Source organism: Papaver somniferum, unplaced genomic scaffold (assembly GCF_003573695.1).
Source record: "Papaver somniferum cultivar HN1 unplaced genomic scaffold, ASM357369v1 unplaced-scaffold_125, whole genome shotgun sequence".
NCBI lineage: Eukaryota > Viridiplantae > Streptophyta > Magnoliopsida > Ranunculales > Papaveraceae > Papaver > Papaver somniferum.
In genome coordinates this window covers 17492695-17509644 of record NW_020621603.1, presented here as the reverse complement: position 1 = coordinate 17509644, position 16950 = coordinate 17492695, and the positions used below count along the sequence as shown (strand labels likewise).

Here is a 16950-nt window from a genome sequence, read left to right as displayed (position 1 = left end):
CAACATTAGGCATGTCCTGATCACCATCATCATCATCATTGTTACCTCCTCCAGCAGCCAGAGTGCTTTCATCAACATCATCATCATCACCTCTTCTACCAGATGGAATTGATTGGTCTTCATCTGAATCACTGGGTTCCGATGGTGGTTCAGAATTATTCGGTACACGGATCTTGAGCGATCCCGGCACAACGTATGCCCCTCGATGTGTTGAAGTCAAGAGTTTTTCACCAACACGAGGAGGTCTTGAAGGAGGACTAAGAGATTTCTTCTTTGCCTTTTGCAACCTGAACAAGAACAATTAAGAAAAAAATTATAAGTCGGCAAGGTCGACAAATATAACATTGTCGGCTACACAACAGTTGGAAGGGTCGACTAAATAATGCATGCAGGCTAACAAGCATCCAGCAGGGTATTATTCACATAACCTGCCGGTTTATAACAAATATGAACACAGTAGATACAAGGATTTTCCACAAAACCAGTCTGCAAGGTCCATTACCCACACATTATCGACAAATAAACAGCCGGCATGGTTTTATCCAAATAACATTCGGACTTTTAAAATTCAAGGCATCAGGAGACACAAAAAACTTGAAATACATCCGGCAAGGTAAAAATTTATAACCAACCCGGCTAACAAAAAAACTTCCACCGACAGAATCCTAGGTTGAATACCTTGACGACCCTGTAAGCAGCAGTTACAGATATTAAGTTCAACACTGGACAGAAACCAAGTTTCACATAATCAGGAAGATCCAGGATATGACATGTCCTTCAGATGAGCGTGGATCCACACTGAAAATATGGGTACTTACAGAGCGCCTTTAGTTACACGTCTCTCCAACGAAGAAAGTTCTGATCCAGAAGATTTGACAGACATTCCATCATCAGAGTACTTGGAGGAATTTCAAACTTTGACGAGGTTGAAGAAAGAACCTGCAAAAGATGCATATACATCCATTAAGAGGTTCCGCACTTAGGCAAGTCTCATCCCATGTCTATGTCATTTATTTCCTCACATGCTATCCTAGCATGGGGACTCAATTCTGCTAGCAACTCTGTAAGACGTTATGAATGGTAGCTTCACAACATTAGTATTTTACCAAGTGGTTGAATCTGATGCTCCTCCAAATCAAGCACTGAAACATTCATTACCGAGATGATGTCCAAACATGGCAAAGAACACTTTGGGTGTTTCTCCTGCTAGTCCATGTGTTCCACAAAATCAGAAAGCTCTAATGTCTGCACAAGTGTCGAATCCCGCTACTGCAACGAAAGGGATGCTGAATCAACAGAAGATACTCCAGGGCCAAGACGATCAAACCCCTAAGATATTCGATGCTTAAGGAATATACGCTTCAGCACTCAAGCATCTAAAAAAGCTATCAAATTGTACTCCCAATCAAAGAGTACAGCTTCAGCACAAATATCTCGATGATGACACATTGATTCAACACCAGCACGATCAAAGTGTAACTAAACAATAAGTCTTCATTATCCCATGATAGAACTTATGAAGCATATGCAACGTCATTCATACATGGATGGCACTAACTCCTTCAATATATACTGGGAAACCTTAGGTGATTCCGTGAAACTTCATCAACGGGTTTTCTCTACATCACGCCCCTGCATGATTGAGGAACTTTCTCTCTTCACCAATCACATCCAGTATGAAAACTGCTGATGCTATCTACCGCAAAAATGTTGACTCACTGACAAAGCCAAATCGTGGTAAAGTTATGCTTTCAGGAGCATTCAGGTTGAACTCTCAGTACACCTTCATCTTACGGACGCTCAACTCATCAACTATTTCATGGATGTAAAAGGCTCATTGGATGAAGGAGCAAAGTTTATATCTACAATCATGGTTCTAGCCTTTTCGGTCTTTGGAGCAACTTCAACCATGGTATCAGCATCAACAATAATCTCTAGAGGAACACCATCCATGATCTCAGCATCGACAAGGATCTCTGGAGCGTAATCATTCATGGTTTCAGCACCAACAACGGTCTCAGGAGCAACATCCTCAGGGTTCATCCACTAATCATTCTCGGAAGTGTTACACATGAAGCGGACTTCTCTAAGACCAATGATTCATATCAATATGTGCGGACCTGATAACATGCTCACATGAAAGTATTCCCAAAGCTGGCACGACTGGTGGGCATAATCCAAAGTCTTCTACAAGATGTTCTCATCACCTCTATAAATGAGATACAACACACTCCAGGCCATGGGTTTGCATAAACGTACTAATGGGTGAGGAATGGGACAATGCTTCCTCAACAAAAGATGTTTGTCTATGTCTCTTCTACAACATATCAAAAGGGCGCATCAATAGGACATACGAGCTGAAAGATACGGCATTTACTGTCAGGTCTATGAAATCTGAAAAATTTGCACGGGATTACAAGTTATGAAAGTGCATACTTTATTGATTGCCCTAGACATCTCCAAACTTAAGCATTCTGGTTAATTATGATTCCTTCGTCTCTTAGCTTCGAAAGTTGGGGTCAATCGTCAGATTCTGACGTCGTATGAGGTTCCTACAGCTTCCTGATCGTACAACATGCAAACAACAATTTTTAGACGGGATTCATAACTTCCACAGTCGATCGGTGTCCACCAGGTCCTTCCGCTAAATCCTTCATCAAGGTACCTCCAAATTCGACCACCTAGGTCTTTACTTCAATTTTTCTACCTGGGTCCTCTATGTAGGTCTCACCAGAAGAAGGGAAAACGAAAGGGAGAGACTTAACAAAATACTGGGGACTGACGGTCCACTTGTCAAGACGATCGATTTCACAATCCAAAAACGATCAAGAAATCAAGACCAGAATAAAACCTCACATCTCTCAGAAGTCCAAGGTTCAAGATATCATGGTAAGAAAACTAAAGAAAGTCAGCAAAATAAGATTTCTGCTTTTCTTCATCCATCTTATTCAACACGGCATCACTGGTGGTGAAAGAAGTGTCACCTTCAACCGCTTTCCTTATAGCATCAATCTTTTAACGAAGCCACATCAGATTGAAGCCAAATTCTTCAGCTTTCTTCAAGTTGTACTCGCAATCAAAGAGTACATACCGTTTGACATTATTTCCAGTTGTGATGCGGATATCATTTATAACACGCAATATGGCTTATACTTGCCTCGTCAAGAAATAAATATGCTCTGGATCCTTGGTAACGACGATGTGCCCATACATCTTCCACGGTTCTTGTACAAGCCTGCATATCCAATGGGAACGCTGAATCCGCCAACTAGTTCATGATACGGGAGTGAAGCATCGAACGGAGGATCAAAAGAAACTCCTGCACTTGGATATTCATGCACCACTATACGGTTCTCAATTACTGGAGCAGCCTCCAGGGAAACAGTTTCTTCAGTATTCTCTACTGGTGTTTCGGTTTCTTCTATCACTGAAGCAGCAACAATCTGAGTTTCCAAGACTTCAGTGACAACCTTCTCATGGCCTTGAAGTGCAGAGATGGTTGTTTCTTCATCAATAACTCCAGGGAAGTTTGAGTTGTCCTCATTGGTTTCAATATCCTCAACTTCGGTATTTGGCACCTAATACGAAGATTACATGAGGATTAGACTCATTTAATCTTGAAACCAAATGAGATCATAAAATACATCATACAATCAATCCAACATTATCAATATTAATCATTATATACTCAAGGAACGAGCAAATAGCATGAAAGTCATGAAAATACGTTTTACGGTAACCTCGTCTGAAGAAACTATACTCTGCCCTGTACTAAAAGACAAACTGGGAGCAATATACGAGGAATCTGAAGATGGGTTATATACCATTATCTTCTTATGATGTCCTCTACAACGTCTCAAAATTTCATGACAATCCGATGAACGAGCAAAGAGATGTGGCTAAAACATGGAGCAACATGCCATCTGAAAAAGTTCTGAAGGTCTCCTGGAAGTTCACTATTTCGCCTTTTCCAGGCCCTAAACATGCTCAAACTTCAAATAGCTTCTTTGTGAAAGCTTGGAAATTTCCTGGGCTTAAAGATACATATGAAAACCGCGAAAATCCGACTTCGGACGAAGATTCTACAGTGTTTCTAGTAAAATATGAAGTCTGAAATTTTCCGGTGACGTATTTCGGCAAAGTTATCCATAAATTCACATGGATTTTCATTCATTCATTCACGAATCAGCAATATTATACTTCTTTGAAGAAATTACAGGAGATATACTTACTAAGGGAGTCTCTAAATCATTTGAAGGCTCGACGATGCCAGAATCTCCGTTGACAACACCGCTATCTCCATTCGGTTCGGGAATTCTCCATATTCCCATCTCCCAAATAAGAGTGCACTTCATCAACATGATTCTTATCTACAATGATTTCTTTCTGGATTCATCAACAAAAATTATTATTATTTCATTCAAGGAGATGCCGCGATCACCTGCACGAAAGAGATATTTACATCGACTTCTTCATCAGTACTGGATTCCTGAATTGTTCGCCTGGGAACAAGTTGAAGACCGTCAATCGATGGAGAAAAGGTCTGAAAAGAAATAACAAAACCTTGGTCTCGTGATCCTAATTGCATGGGCAGGAAAAAGTCATGACACAAGGAGCGCTAACAACTCACCAAAGAAACGGCTGGGGACTGCACGTCATTTGCTAACATCATGTAGTCCTTACTTCTGGGTGCTCCGCCCCGAAGACTTTCTTCCATTTCCTAGGACTCTACACTGATCTGAAACCTCACTACATGATCATCTTGTGGTATATTTGATGAAATAACCAGGAGTACAACTCAGTATGAAGGATCTCTCACCATCACTCAGAGGTCCCAGAAGTACCATTTCTTGAAGTTACACCCGCGGAGATGTCATCCCTGGAAACATCGTCTTTGAAAGTTTCATCATGGGAGTCATTCATTCTTGCAAAGTGGTTGTGACAAATGCATAACATTCAGCGCATCATTTATACAAAGCGCAAGATCCAGCAAAACAACGAATCATGGAATAAAGATGCTCACATCAGCGTCTGCAAAAATGGTAACTTTCAACTCTTACCTGTTTATGATTCCACTAACAGCACATGAGTTAATACTTCAAATCTTGCTCGTTCCTTCAAACCTGCTAAGACGAGCAAAATTCTGACATGATTTTCACAAAACCGTGAACAACCCACGTAAATTTTACAATGTGAACATTCACTGGTTTCTCAAAATCTGGACAGACGTCCATTCTACGATTGTGAAAACTCACATATAGACATTCTTTCACCATGTATGGTTTTCTACTTTCAACAATTGTTCAAAATCAAAACATTGATTTTACAAAATATATTTTAACGTGAAACTCAAATATATATCTATATATTTTTGCTCCCTCGCACGAGCATCTGTCTTTGAAGCGAGAGTATATTTTCAAAGATTTCCGAAAGCTCGAAGATAAAAAATTTCATGAAGGCTCATAAACAAATTTTTATTACTAACAGATGCACGTCTATCAAAAAAAAATATCTCGTACGAGCATCCACCTTTGAAACGAGAGTTTATTCCACTTTGTGAAATCTCACATATTTAAAATATAAAATTCCGGTTTTCGTGAAAGCTCATAGACAAATTTTATATCATTAGACTCAGGTTTATTTTGTTTGTCCCTTAAACTAACGAACTAACGAGCGTCTATTCATAAAACAAGGATTTGTTTTCATGGGCCCGTCCCGAGAATCCTGACCAACCACGGACTCGTCGTCCTAACCAGCACCAATTTATGCTCATCAAACAACACTTCAATCATGACATTGAAGTCTTCATCAAGTCGTGGTTTGCTCATGCTCTCTAAATCCGGTAACGTCTCAACTTACGACTAAGTTCAATTACTGGTATTGTTATTTATGGCCGGAAAATAACCATTTAATGCTGACTGAGGAACACAGCTTTCCTCAGTAAGCAGGGGACTTAATGTAGATGGTGGATTTTCGACAAGGGCTAAAATCGTGAACTCATAATTATACGAAGCTCTGATCCAGCAATCAGACGTGAGTATTGAGACACGGGTCTCTCATCGAATTCTGAACGGAGAGTACTTTCTCTCAGAGTACATGTAGATATGTAGTCCCACGACTGGACAACGACAGATCTCATGAACACTGAACACTTTCAGTGATTATTTCTATATAGTATCACGAGATGGACGGCTCCTAGACAGCTTGCTCTGCTAGTATAGAGCGATAACGTCTTCAGGAACAAACAACGAGTTTACCCTGACTATATAAAGGATATGACTTACCGACAAGCTCATATCGGGATAATTAATGCTCCTAGACAGCTTGCTCTGCTAGTATAGAGCCACAAAGTTAATTATTCCTAATTAAGATTAATTCTGCCGTGACATTCACTACTGAATTCCCAGAATAATCTATTATTGCTCCTATTCCATGGTCGAATCCACGACTGGTCCCATGGAATGGCAATAACAATTGCTCCTATTCCATGGTCGAATCCACGACTGGTCCCATGGAATGGCAATAAACAATTGTTCTGATTCTATGATCGAATCCACGGCTTGATCTCATAGAATAGCAATAACTATATTATCTCATCTACTCCGATTTCATGATCGAATCCACAACTGGTCTCATAAATGGTAATAGATAAATCTTAATTACTCTGATTCTATGGTCGAATCTACGATCCCATGGAATGGTAATGCTCACTTTATTATTCTGAATTCGTAGTCGAATCCTCAGCTGATCCTATGAATTAATAATAAACATCTTATTACTCAGTTTTGTGAATTATTCTCCACTGAATTCCACAATTAGTAATAAATAATCAACAACCGGGCGTCTGAGCTACCTCTAAGTAAGCCCCGATTCAAATGGTGAAAGTGTGTTCAACGACGATGCACTAACAGTCACCGCACGAACGAGTATTTCAAAATACAACGAAACGATGAACCTATGCAAAATAGGGAAGAAATAATAAATAATTAAAAATATTGACCAGGTGCTGGGAGCACGGACACACGACACCGACCGTGTCGTGGTCAATCCACGCCAGTTTTATATTTTTAATGCATTTTTATTATTTTCCATGATTTGATGAAAATTCTCTCATTTTATCAAATCTCCTTCGTCTCGAGGAAACTCCTCGGTTTCATGGTACTTCCATAAATCCATAAAAAATAATATAAAATTAAGGAAAGAAGTGTGGGGCGTGACCGTTGGCCAACCGGCCATGCCTTCGTCCCAACCGGCCCCACACCCCACGGTTCCTCATTATTTTATTATTATTATTAGTTCTCTAATTTCATGAAAAAACTCCTTGATTTCATGGTATTTTGCACAAATCATCAAATAATAAATAAAATTATGAAAACTTGTGGGATCGGACAACTAGCCGCCCGGCCATGCCCTAGCCGGTCCCACACACCCCTTTTTTATTATATTATTTTATTTTCCCTTGAATTCATCAAATTCCTTGATTTAATGGTATTTCTCTCAAATTAGGAAAAATTCCCTCAAATCATGAAAAATACTTAAAAAATATAAAAATTATGAAAACTCATGGGACCGGGTCCACGGTCCCACACGCCTGTGTTTTTATTATTTTAATATTTTTTGCTTCCTTGAACTCATGAAAACTCCTTCAATTCATGGAAACTCCATAAATTCATCAAATTTCTCAAGATTCATGAATTTTTCATAAAATCATCAAAATATTATAAAATTAAGGAAAAGGCACCACGGGACCGTGGCCATGACCGGCCGACCATGCCTTGGCCTCGGCGGTCCCACGCCTCCTTATTCCTTATTTTATAATTATTTTCCATCATCTCATGGTGTTTTCCTCAGTTTCGTCGAAACCCTAATTTTGGCATATTTTCTCGAATGGATGCTCAATTGCACGCCAGAAAATATCAAAATTCTTAGGACTGGGACGCGGACGCCTTGGGGACACGAGCGTGCTATCTTGACCAACCAAGATTGGCTCTTTGGCTGACAAAAGCCGGTCCCATCAAGTTTCACAGTTTTGATCTAATTTGCACAATTGCACGTATTAGGTCCAAGACTCTTCCAAACACTTTGGATTTTCATGAAGTGATCATCAGTCGGTCAGGTGACTACCCAGGACCGGTTTCATGACCCTATGGTCGGTCCCTCACTCCGTCATAATTAATTAGGTTTTCTCACCTAAGGCTCAGACGAGCATTTTCGAATATATGATTAAACCAGCATTTAATCATTCTTTCACCAACAAATCGTCAACTCTTCAGGAGTTCTTTGTATTTTCTCATGTGAGCATATGGACACTACATGGTTGATCCACGGTCCCATGTAGTCGCTCCCTCCTTCGTCCCATGGTTAAACTTATGACGAACCATGAATTGATCATCAATTGATCAAATTAGGGTTTCTGAATCCAAGGATCATCATTCCAGATTCCAACCTTAATAATTTTACGACGACCTCATGGTCATTAATTTTATTAATTATGCTCGGTTCAACGACCAGTATTCTAATTAATATTTTTGGTACGCTGCCAATAATCCATCATATGAGCAACACATGCTCAGACGATCAAATATTCAACAATTCATCACATGATAAACACTTGCTCAGATGATAAATATTTGCTCAAACCGAGGAATATTGGTTCAACAATCAATATTCAACGATCCATCGAATGAGCAATACTTTCTCACTTCATCGTAAGAACTATACCTCTGTATCATGACATGTTCAATTAATGAGTTTCAGAACATCATGTTCAACTCAGCAACTACATGGACTTATCGTCCCATCAAACCACGAAGTCATCAATTGACTAACATACCACGAGACGTCAATCGTGTCACGTTGGGGGGATATCACTTAGGGTTTTGGTCTGGCGGTCTACGGCACGTGTGTTCAAATACACGATGGAATGTGAGCAAGTCGTGCAATCATTGAAGGAATTCACGAGGTAGTGGGTGGAAAATCGACCAAGTATCCACACGTTGAGAAATTGGTTTCAAACACGATCTCCACTTCCCCACTCCTTGATTCCATCAACTGTCACACTTCATGGGATCATAGTGTCTAAAATTCCAGCAATATAAATAAGTCTCTGAATCATGATTGAATCATGAACATCAACAGTATCATCAATCTCACGTCTCATCGACAACACGAGATCATCAACTCATCAATTGAGCAATTTCAATCATTCAGAGCTTATCATATTCAGAATTCACACACCCACAATCTTTGATTACCAATGATTCCACACATTTCCCAGCTTCCCTTCTACAGATCAACCCATTCTCTCTTGTGACCGAATTTACTTTGGACGGTCATTGTCTTGATTTAGGCCGGAGTACTACAGATTGATCTCTCGAATCTAAAGCACCCCCTTTACAGCGGTGCATCTGTGTGAGGTTTAACATTTCGCTCGGTTCGAGGAGTTCCCTCCGTACGGTTGTCTCCTCAATTCCTTAAAAACCAGCAAATCGTTTTTCTCCATCTACAATTACAAACAAAGTGCAACGCATTGAGAGCCGAATTGAATAGATATCTTTCACATGTTAGGCCCTACTTCCGAAACATACCTACGGGGATGACTGAGGCGGATTATGTAAGTACCTCAAAAAAAATTTAATGTTTTCTTTCTTCCATTTTGATCTCTTTCTTTCTTTCTCTAAATTTTTACTTTCATTTTTTTCCCAGTATCGTCGTGGAAAAGAGAATTATGAAGCAGAGTTTGGTAGACTTTGGAAGCACGAATCGGTTTTCCAGATCCTGAAGACCTATCAACCTGATTACAACCATGTGGTGAATAATGATGACGGAGTCGGTACTTCCACTCAACCTACTCAACAGACTCAAGCTACTCAAGAAAATGAAGATGATAATATGGATGAAGATTTGGAAAATATGGCAAGCTACTCACAATTCTGAAACCTTGGACATATCAAAGAGAAGACGCTATTTCGAAAAAACAGATGACATTAGCAGTGAAGGGAGAGATCAAGCAAAGAAAAGGGCTCGTAAAGTTAAATCATCGCAGAAATCAGATGAAAACATGGATAAACTCATCGAACTTCTTGAAAATGCACAAGCACAAAGAGTGGCCAAGTATGAAACAGAGGAAGAGTATCTGAAGAACAACATGGAAAACTCTTCAATCTTGGCACAAACGCAGCAAAGAGAATTGGACATGAAGATCCTACGAAAACCCTTGGATGAATTACAGGAATGGGAGAAATCCGGCTACAAAATATGGAAGAACGAGATTTTAGCCCGTCATGGATTGGACCTTATCCCCTAAACTAAAGTGATATATTAGTAATAATTTAAATTATTTAGAAGTAGGATTTCAATTTCAATCTACTTTTTTTTTTTATGTTTTAAGTTATTTAGAAGTAGGATTTCAATTTCAATGTACTTTTTTTATGTTTTAAGTTATTTTAATTTTAATGTATTTTTTTAATTACTTCAAAAAACATTGTAACCTTGTTTTGCAATGTAATTAAAATTTTCCTTTACTTTGGTAAATTCTCAAATTTGAAACAAACAACCATTGGAACAAGTTGGCAAACATCTAGAAAATGAAATTCTGGAAAAAATAGCCTTGGAGGAAAAAAAGAGTCAAGCGCTGAATGGTGCAGCGTCGGCTGCTAACACTGAATGGAACAGCGTCCGTGGGAGCTGAATTGTTCAGCGTTGATTCCCTGAAATATTCGCATACCACTGAATAATTCAGCGTTTGGACCATTTTTTCAGCGTTGAACAGTTCAGCGTTTCAATCTCGCTGCTAGTTGAACTGCGATCAAATGCTAGGAGAGAGAAGTATCCAGAAATAGTGTTAACTTTTTTCCCACACTTTTTTCTTGATTTGCAACACTTTTTGGCCAATCTAGCAGTTCAATCTAGCCCACATGGGTTAGCCTAAGGAATAAAAGTCTAGCAAGGTTCCCTTTGGTTAATTGATTTCTTTTTCTCACTTAAGACTGAGACGTGGAATTCATATATCCAAATCACCAAGCTAGCTCACTGTAACAACTCAGAGTGCGAGTAAAGCGCGATGCGCCTAGCGCGATGCGCCTAGCGCGACCGATTAATTATATGTAGATGCCATCCTTATTTCCATTAAAAAAAAGTTACCAATGTCTTCAAACCACTCTCACACTTTTTATATTTTGGGTCCAAAAGTGGCCCCCTACTACCTCTAAAAGGTTCGGACCCTGCCCTCATATGAGAGGACAGTTTTCTTGTGGTTCATTTCAGGCGGTTCATATATAACCACTAAATGCCTATTATCTCCATCACTAATAGCTTGTTTCACAATTTGAAGTAGGAGTTTGGTTTTGAGAAGCAAGAACTAAATTTATTAAAATAATATGCTTCACAAAAGTGATATTTTTTACTTTAAAATAATATTCTTCACAAAAATGATATTTTTTACTTCTAGAAGTGATCCTCAAATTAGGTTACTACAGGCTGTTAGTATACCACATGAAAAACAAACTTAATTGACACGAGAAGCCAAAAAGTTAGTTTGGAAACCAAATATCATAATGACTTACAGAAGCAACAAAATATGCATGATCTTTTTTCTTTTGGTGTTTAAGAGCGATTTCTGTTTCTGGTTGCCAAACAAGCTACTAAGAGCGATTTCTACTTTTCTAGATGTAGAATTCAGAAGCAAAATGTGTTTTTTAACCCCTGACTTCCTTCCTACTAGAATGGATAGGGTACCATTGAGCTATGTTCTTGGACTCATAAGCAAAATGCTTTTGCTTCTAAAAGTCATTCTGGAATTGTATACTCGACCTAACTTCCGACTTTTTTACCTCGAAAACTTAATAAACAACTTTTAAAGTGGTATCAACCAGGCAAGTAACCTTAAAAAGTAACTTTTTTAACTTAACTACTACAACCGTTACCACGGTAGAAGGGCCGACCGAAGATTGCGGAACTAAATTCTGTCCAAATTTGGTCGCCGGAAATCTGGTGGAGATGCCGAAAACTCATCAGAATAGTCACTGCCGACAACCTGAATATACTATGGTTGCCTGAGTCAATCTAACGGTCGTCACCAGTCACTGTTATCTTTAACAATCTTTCCAACGACTCCCATATATCTGGATAAGTGAGTTGATACACCTGATTTGGTTTCAGGCAGAGTTCTGGCTGCAATCTGAGTGTTTCCAGGCCAACTTCCAGCCTATTCATAACTCCTTCCTTCCTTGCAGTGACATTCATTCATATAATCCCTAACATTCATCTAAAACCCTTGGAGCTCATTAGTTTCCTCACCACAACAACCGATTCATCTCCTTTCGCTGCAACATCTCATCAATCCTAGCATTCACAGATTCAAACCAAAGCTCATTGTATCAACTGCATTATTCACACCAACATTCCATCTGCAACCCTTCCAATCTGCTTACCCATTGCCACCATCTGTAGCTCGCACCATTTAAACATTTCATTCCCTGGAAGCAGCAATTGATGGCATCATCTCATACCACCAAGTCCATCCATATGCAGCTGCAATTATTCTGTAGCCATTGACCTGTAGCAACATCATCTTCTTGTCTTCCTTGTGTTAATTCATCAAGCAATCAACTCCAACTGCAGCTTGTTCTTCCTGTTGCAATATCAACTTCTAACACCTACTAATTGCACAACGTACTCAAGGCAATCATTGCATTTTAGTTCAAAGCAACAACACCACCACTTCCTGAAATTCTACCAGACCCATCTCAATTTGCTGACACAAAGTCATTCTTGCTTTCTTGTTCAGAACCAATACCATGGCAGGCTTAGTTTCATCTCCAACTGCAAAACACCCACACTCCAGTCCATCCACCAATTCACTCTACCTAATACATTCATCTAGTTTATGTAACCTACAATCACCTTCAGTTCATTGGGTGTAACTCCAATTTCCTTTCATCAAGATCAATTCTGCTCCAAACCCTTGTTGTGAATCTACACCACCAACCTCAGACTAGTCTTCTCTCGACCTAACCATCGACCCATTTAATCTCCATTTCAGCTTCAATTCAACCATCACCTTATCAATTTACGGTAACCACCACCCATTTCTCCGATCTGCTCAATTCAACAGCAAAAACTCACTACACCATTTTAAGGGATTCGTAACTAGGATTTGCAACGGCAGTAGGTCGGTTGCAAAATTTCTGTTGCGAATCCTAGTTGCTAATTTTTTGCAACAGGGATATGGCGTTGCGCATTTTGCAACCTCACAGGCAAGGTTGCGAATTGCAACTGCCCTCAGTTCAAGTGTGCGAACCACTTGCTTGGTCGGAACACTAGAGCTGATAAACACGCCCCAGTCAAACTTCGATCAAGACCTCTTTTTTTTTCCACCCTTAATCCATGTCTAGGGTATATCCTTCCAAGTAGGCCTGTCAATATTTGTCCGATATCCGGTATCCGTTTCCGAGTATTCGAGATCCTATAGGATTTTATCCGTTTTATTGGATATCGGATATCAGATCGAATATTTTATCGGATATTTCTTCCTTAACATATCGAAAACGGATTAGACCCCATCTGAAATGTTAATATCCGATAGTATATGAACTTATTTGTAATTTATCCTAATTTCGAGTCTAGTATCGGATATTGTCGGATAAATATCCGATAAGTATCAATTATGAAAATGTTTTACAAAGGTTTTTAAGCCTTTTTGTTATCACCGGATACTATCGGATATCCGACAGCTTAGTCTATCGGAATCGATATCTGATTTTGATATCCTATAAGATCTTATCGGATTTCTAAATATCCGACGAATATTCTACCATTGACAGGCCTACTTCCAAGAGTCGACTACCCTCTTCATTTTTCTCCGCCAAAACCAGAGACTCAGACTCTCCTCCTTCTCCTCTCGTCTCCATCTCCATTTCTATCACGATGTGCTCTTCTAGCTGTTTTTTCCCTCTCAATCTCTAAGATCTGTCATCGTGTAGAACTGTATATCATCAGGTATAATTTTTGAAATAGTTTTTAGGGTTTATAGATTTCGATTTCTAGGGTTTCAGTTTTGATTTCTATGGTTCAGAGATTTGATTTATAGGATTTAGAGATTTTGATTTAAGTTTATCGAATCCTAAGGTTCCATTTAAGTTTTTCGTTTTTAGGGTTTAATGTTTGATTTCAGTTTAGTTTCATTTGTGAATCTGTTTTTGTACGATTGTAGTTTTTCAATTTCTTCTTTCACTTTCAGTTTTACAACGTTGAAATATAAGCAAAGGACGATTGATATTGGGTATTTGGTGTCTGTATTATTGTTCTTTCAGCTCTAAAACCAACAGCCCTGGCAGATTGAGATTTAATTGTCATTTGGATCCAAGTATTGATGTTGGGTATTTGGTTTCTGTATTAATGTTCTTGGTTACAGGCTACAAGCTGATTTTTTCAGTATAGGTGTATTAGTAGCAAATGAATTTTTGCTATAATTGATGTTAAATTCACGCAGCCAATTGGGCATTGAGAAATTACAGTTCCTTTCGTCATTTCCTCATTGCATAACAGAGTGATAATGCTCAATATAGTTTTTGAATCATTAATGTTGGTACTGGGTGTGTCGAGATAGCAGGACATGGTGTAGTGCTGTAGCGTGTAGTACTCTCTTCTTCCTCTTTTGATTGTTGTATGAGTTATTAATACTTCGATCTAGTCTAAAGGCGTAGATGGAATTCCCGGGGAGTTATTATTGATGAGAAGGGAAAGTTAGGACCTAGGTACAGCACCTACACTATGATGAATGTGAAGCTCTTAGGATGTTATTTGGATGTGAATCTGATGCTGTTTTGTGCTTACAGTGACTATGGTTTGCTGATGGTTAGCAGATTGGTTTTGCATATTCTTGCGCTTGAACTTTGAGCATGCTTTACTTGACATGGTGTTTGATTTCATTCCTGACTCGCTAGAGTTTTATGTGACTTTTGGTCTCAATTCTTCTTCGTGTAGGTTTTAATTCTTTTTTTGAATGCATGTCACAAGTTTTCCGTTTCAGTGGTTGTTCGATATTTACTTGTCTGTTGCAACTTTTGTAGTTTACCTGTTTGTGAGGTCAGTACAAAAGAAAAGACTGGTTGCAGAGGACGATGAAGTTGCCGTTTCTCCCCCCTCCAGTGCAACTACAACTAAAACTGCTCCAATTTCTGAACAAACCGTCACCGAGCTTGTGAAGCCCATTGCACACCTAGTGAAGCCGGAGACTCCCATCCCCCCTGAACAGCAGCTTGGGCTCTACAAATGGATTTTGGAAGAGAAGAGAAAAGTCAAACCCATAAGTGCAGAAGAGAAGAAAAAGCTTGATGAAGAGAAAGCAATACTCGAAGCGTTCATTCAGTCAAAATCCGTTCCAAGCATTTAAAGATTGAAATTGGATAGATCTTGTTCCACTAACTCGGAGATTACTTCATTTTAAAATTGCCATTTTCATTTTAAAATCATTCACTGACTTTTTTCACTTGTTAGTTTTTTCTTCGTTTCAGTTCTCTTTGTTTCTTTTGTTTTCAGATGCCAGGAACAATTCAAGTTTCAGATACTGCTAGTGCAACTGATTTTCATTTTACTTTGCATTCTTAACAGATTTCTAAGAAGGATGCAACTCATTAAGTTCTTTTTTAATGAGTTTTGTTCTGTTCTCTGTACAGAATTACGCAAAAGAAGCCAAACATACAACTATTGGCAAAGCTTCTCACAGGCTCTCTAGAGGAATTCGCGACAAGGTACTTGTTGGGGTGAGGAGGGGTTCAGTATGCAAGCAGATAATGGTAAGAACTTTCTGATAGGGCATTTCCAACGACTTCTCTTTTCTGCTTTTGGCTGTGTATGTTTTACTCATGATCTGTGATTCATAGTTTATCACTTTCCCTATCGATAGCACAGATAAGTAAATATATTATTCTAATTATTGAATGTGGCTTTGATGCTGTTGTTGTAGTGATTCATAGTTTATCACTTTCTCTATCGATAGCACAGATAAGTAAATATATTATTTTAATTATTGAATGTGGCTTTGATGCTGTTGTTGTACGTTCCTTGGTCATTTTTTGAGCTTCTTTTTACTTGCAGGACAAAGATCAAGAAACTAAGCAATTTCTCCCGTGGAAGTGTTCCATTTAGTTAAGGTCACCATCCCTTATACGAGGATGTATTGTTGACATTATATGTAAAAGGTGTGTGGGTGGGTAGGTAGGTATAGTTGGTTACTCGTTAAGGGGTGATGTAGACCCCTTTATCAGCGTCTAAGAATTAGGTTTTTCGACTACGTTGTGGAGAGAGTACTCGAGAACCTCGTAAAGTCAGATCTTATTAATGAGCATGTGTTGTTTTTTAAGATTTCTTTTTGTCCTGTTTTTGCTTCTTAGGAAATTTTTCATATAATGTTTTAACATCACCCGTGTCTAGGAATATGTTAGGTTATTTAAAAAGAGATTTACCTGTGAAAGAAACCTTTCCTTGCTCAATTTTATATCACGTTACTATGTGTAAACTCTCTAGGAAAGTATTTTTGGATCTTTTAACTCACACTTGATTGGTGCAACCCCTAGTTAGTAAGTTCGCGAATGATTCGCGAATCATTCGCGAATTTTTCCGTATCACGAATTTTACCGTCTTATTCGCGTACGTTTGCAACTCCGAATCCAAGTCGCGTATTATGTGGCATTCCCGGTTTATTCGCGAATCGTTCACGAATTTTACGTATCCCGAATGATACGTCCGCTTAATTCGCCATAAATTCTTTAGCTTTTACTTTTCAAAGACTCCACTTTTTGGGCTTTACTGTCTCCCGAGCATACACGACCGAATATTAAACGTGTTGTAATTTTTATGAAACAAAAACGACTGAAGAGATTTGAAGGTGAAGGTGAGAGAGATCTCAAACTCACTAACCAAGCATCTAAACCACCATACGACGTCCTC

At 38.9% G+C, this 16950-nt stretch overlaps 1 protein-coding gene across 2 annotated transcripts; it reads left to right on the top strand.

Moving 5' to 3' along the window:
- Positions 1 to 13829: 13829 nt before the first annotated feature.
- LOC113331512 lies at positions 13830 to 16365 on the top strand. Of its 2 annotated transcripts, XR_003350995.1 has the most exons (3): positions 13830 to 13998; positions 15072 to 15797; positions 16099 to 16365. XR_003350995.1 is itself a non-coding variant. In XM_026578223.1 (2 exons), exons 1-2 carry the CDS (start codon positions 14915 to 14917, stop codon positions 15392 to 15394), a joined length of 390 nt encoding a protein of 129 aa, XP_026434008.1. In that variant the 5' UTR covers positions 14026 to 14914; the 3' UTR covers positions 15395 to 16365. The 2 variants fall into 2 exon arrangements, 1 of the variants encoding a protein (XP_026434008.1); XM_026578223.1 differs by lacking the exon at positions 13830 to 13998 and adding an exon at positions 14026 to 14981 and having other exon boundaries at positions 15072 to 16365.
- Positions 16366 to 16950: the final 585 nt, after the last annotated feature.

What these genes read in the sequence shown, in the direction of transcription:
- LOC113331512 (XM_026578223.1), top strand. Translation starts at nt 14,915, where the DNA reads ATGGTGTTTGATTTCATTCCTGACTCGCTAGAGTTTTATGTGACTTTT. An exon ending in TGGTCTCAATTCTTCTTCGT is followed by an intron (nt 14,982 to 15,071) that starts GTAGGTTTTAAT and finishes CAACTTTTGTAG; the next exon opens with TTTACCTGTTTGTGAGGTCA.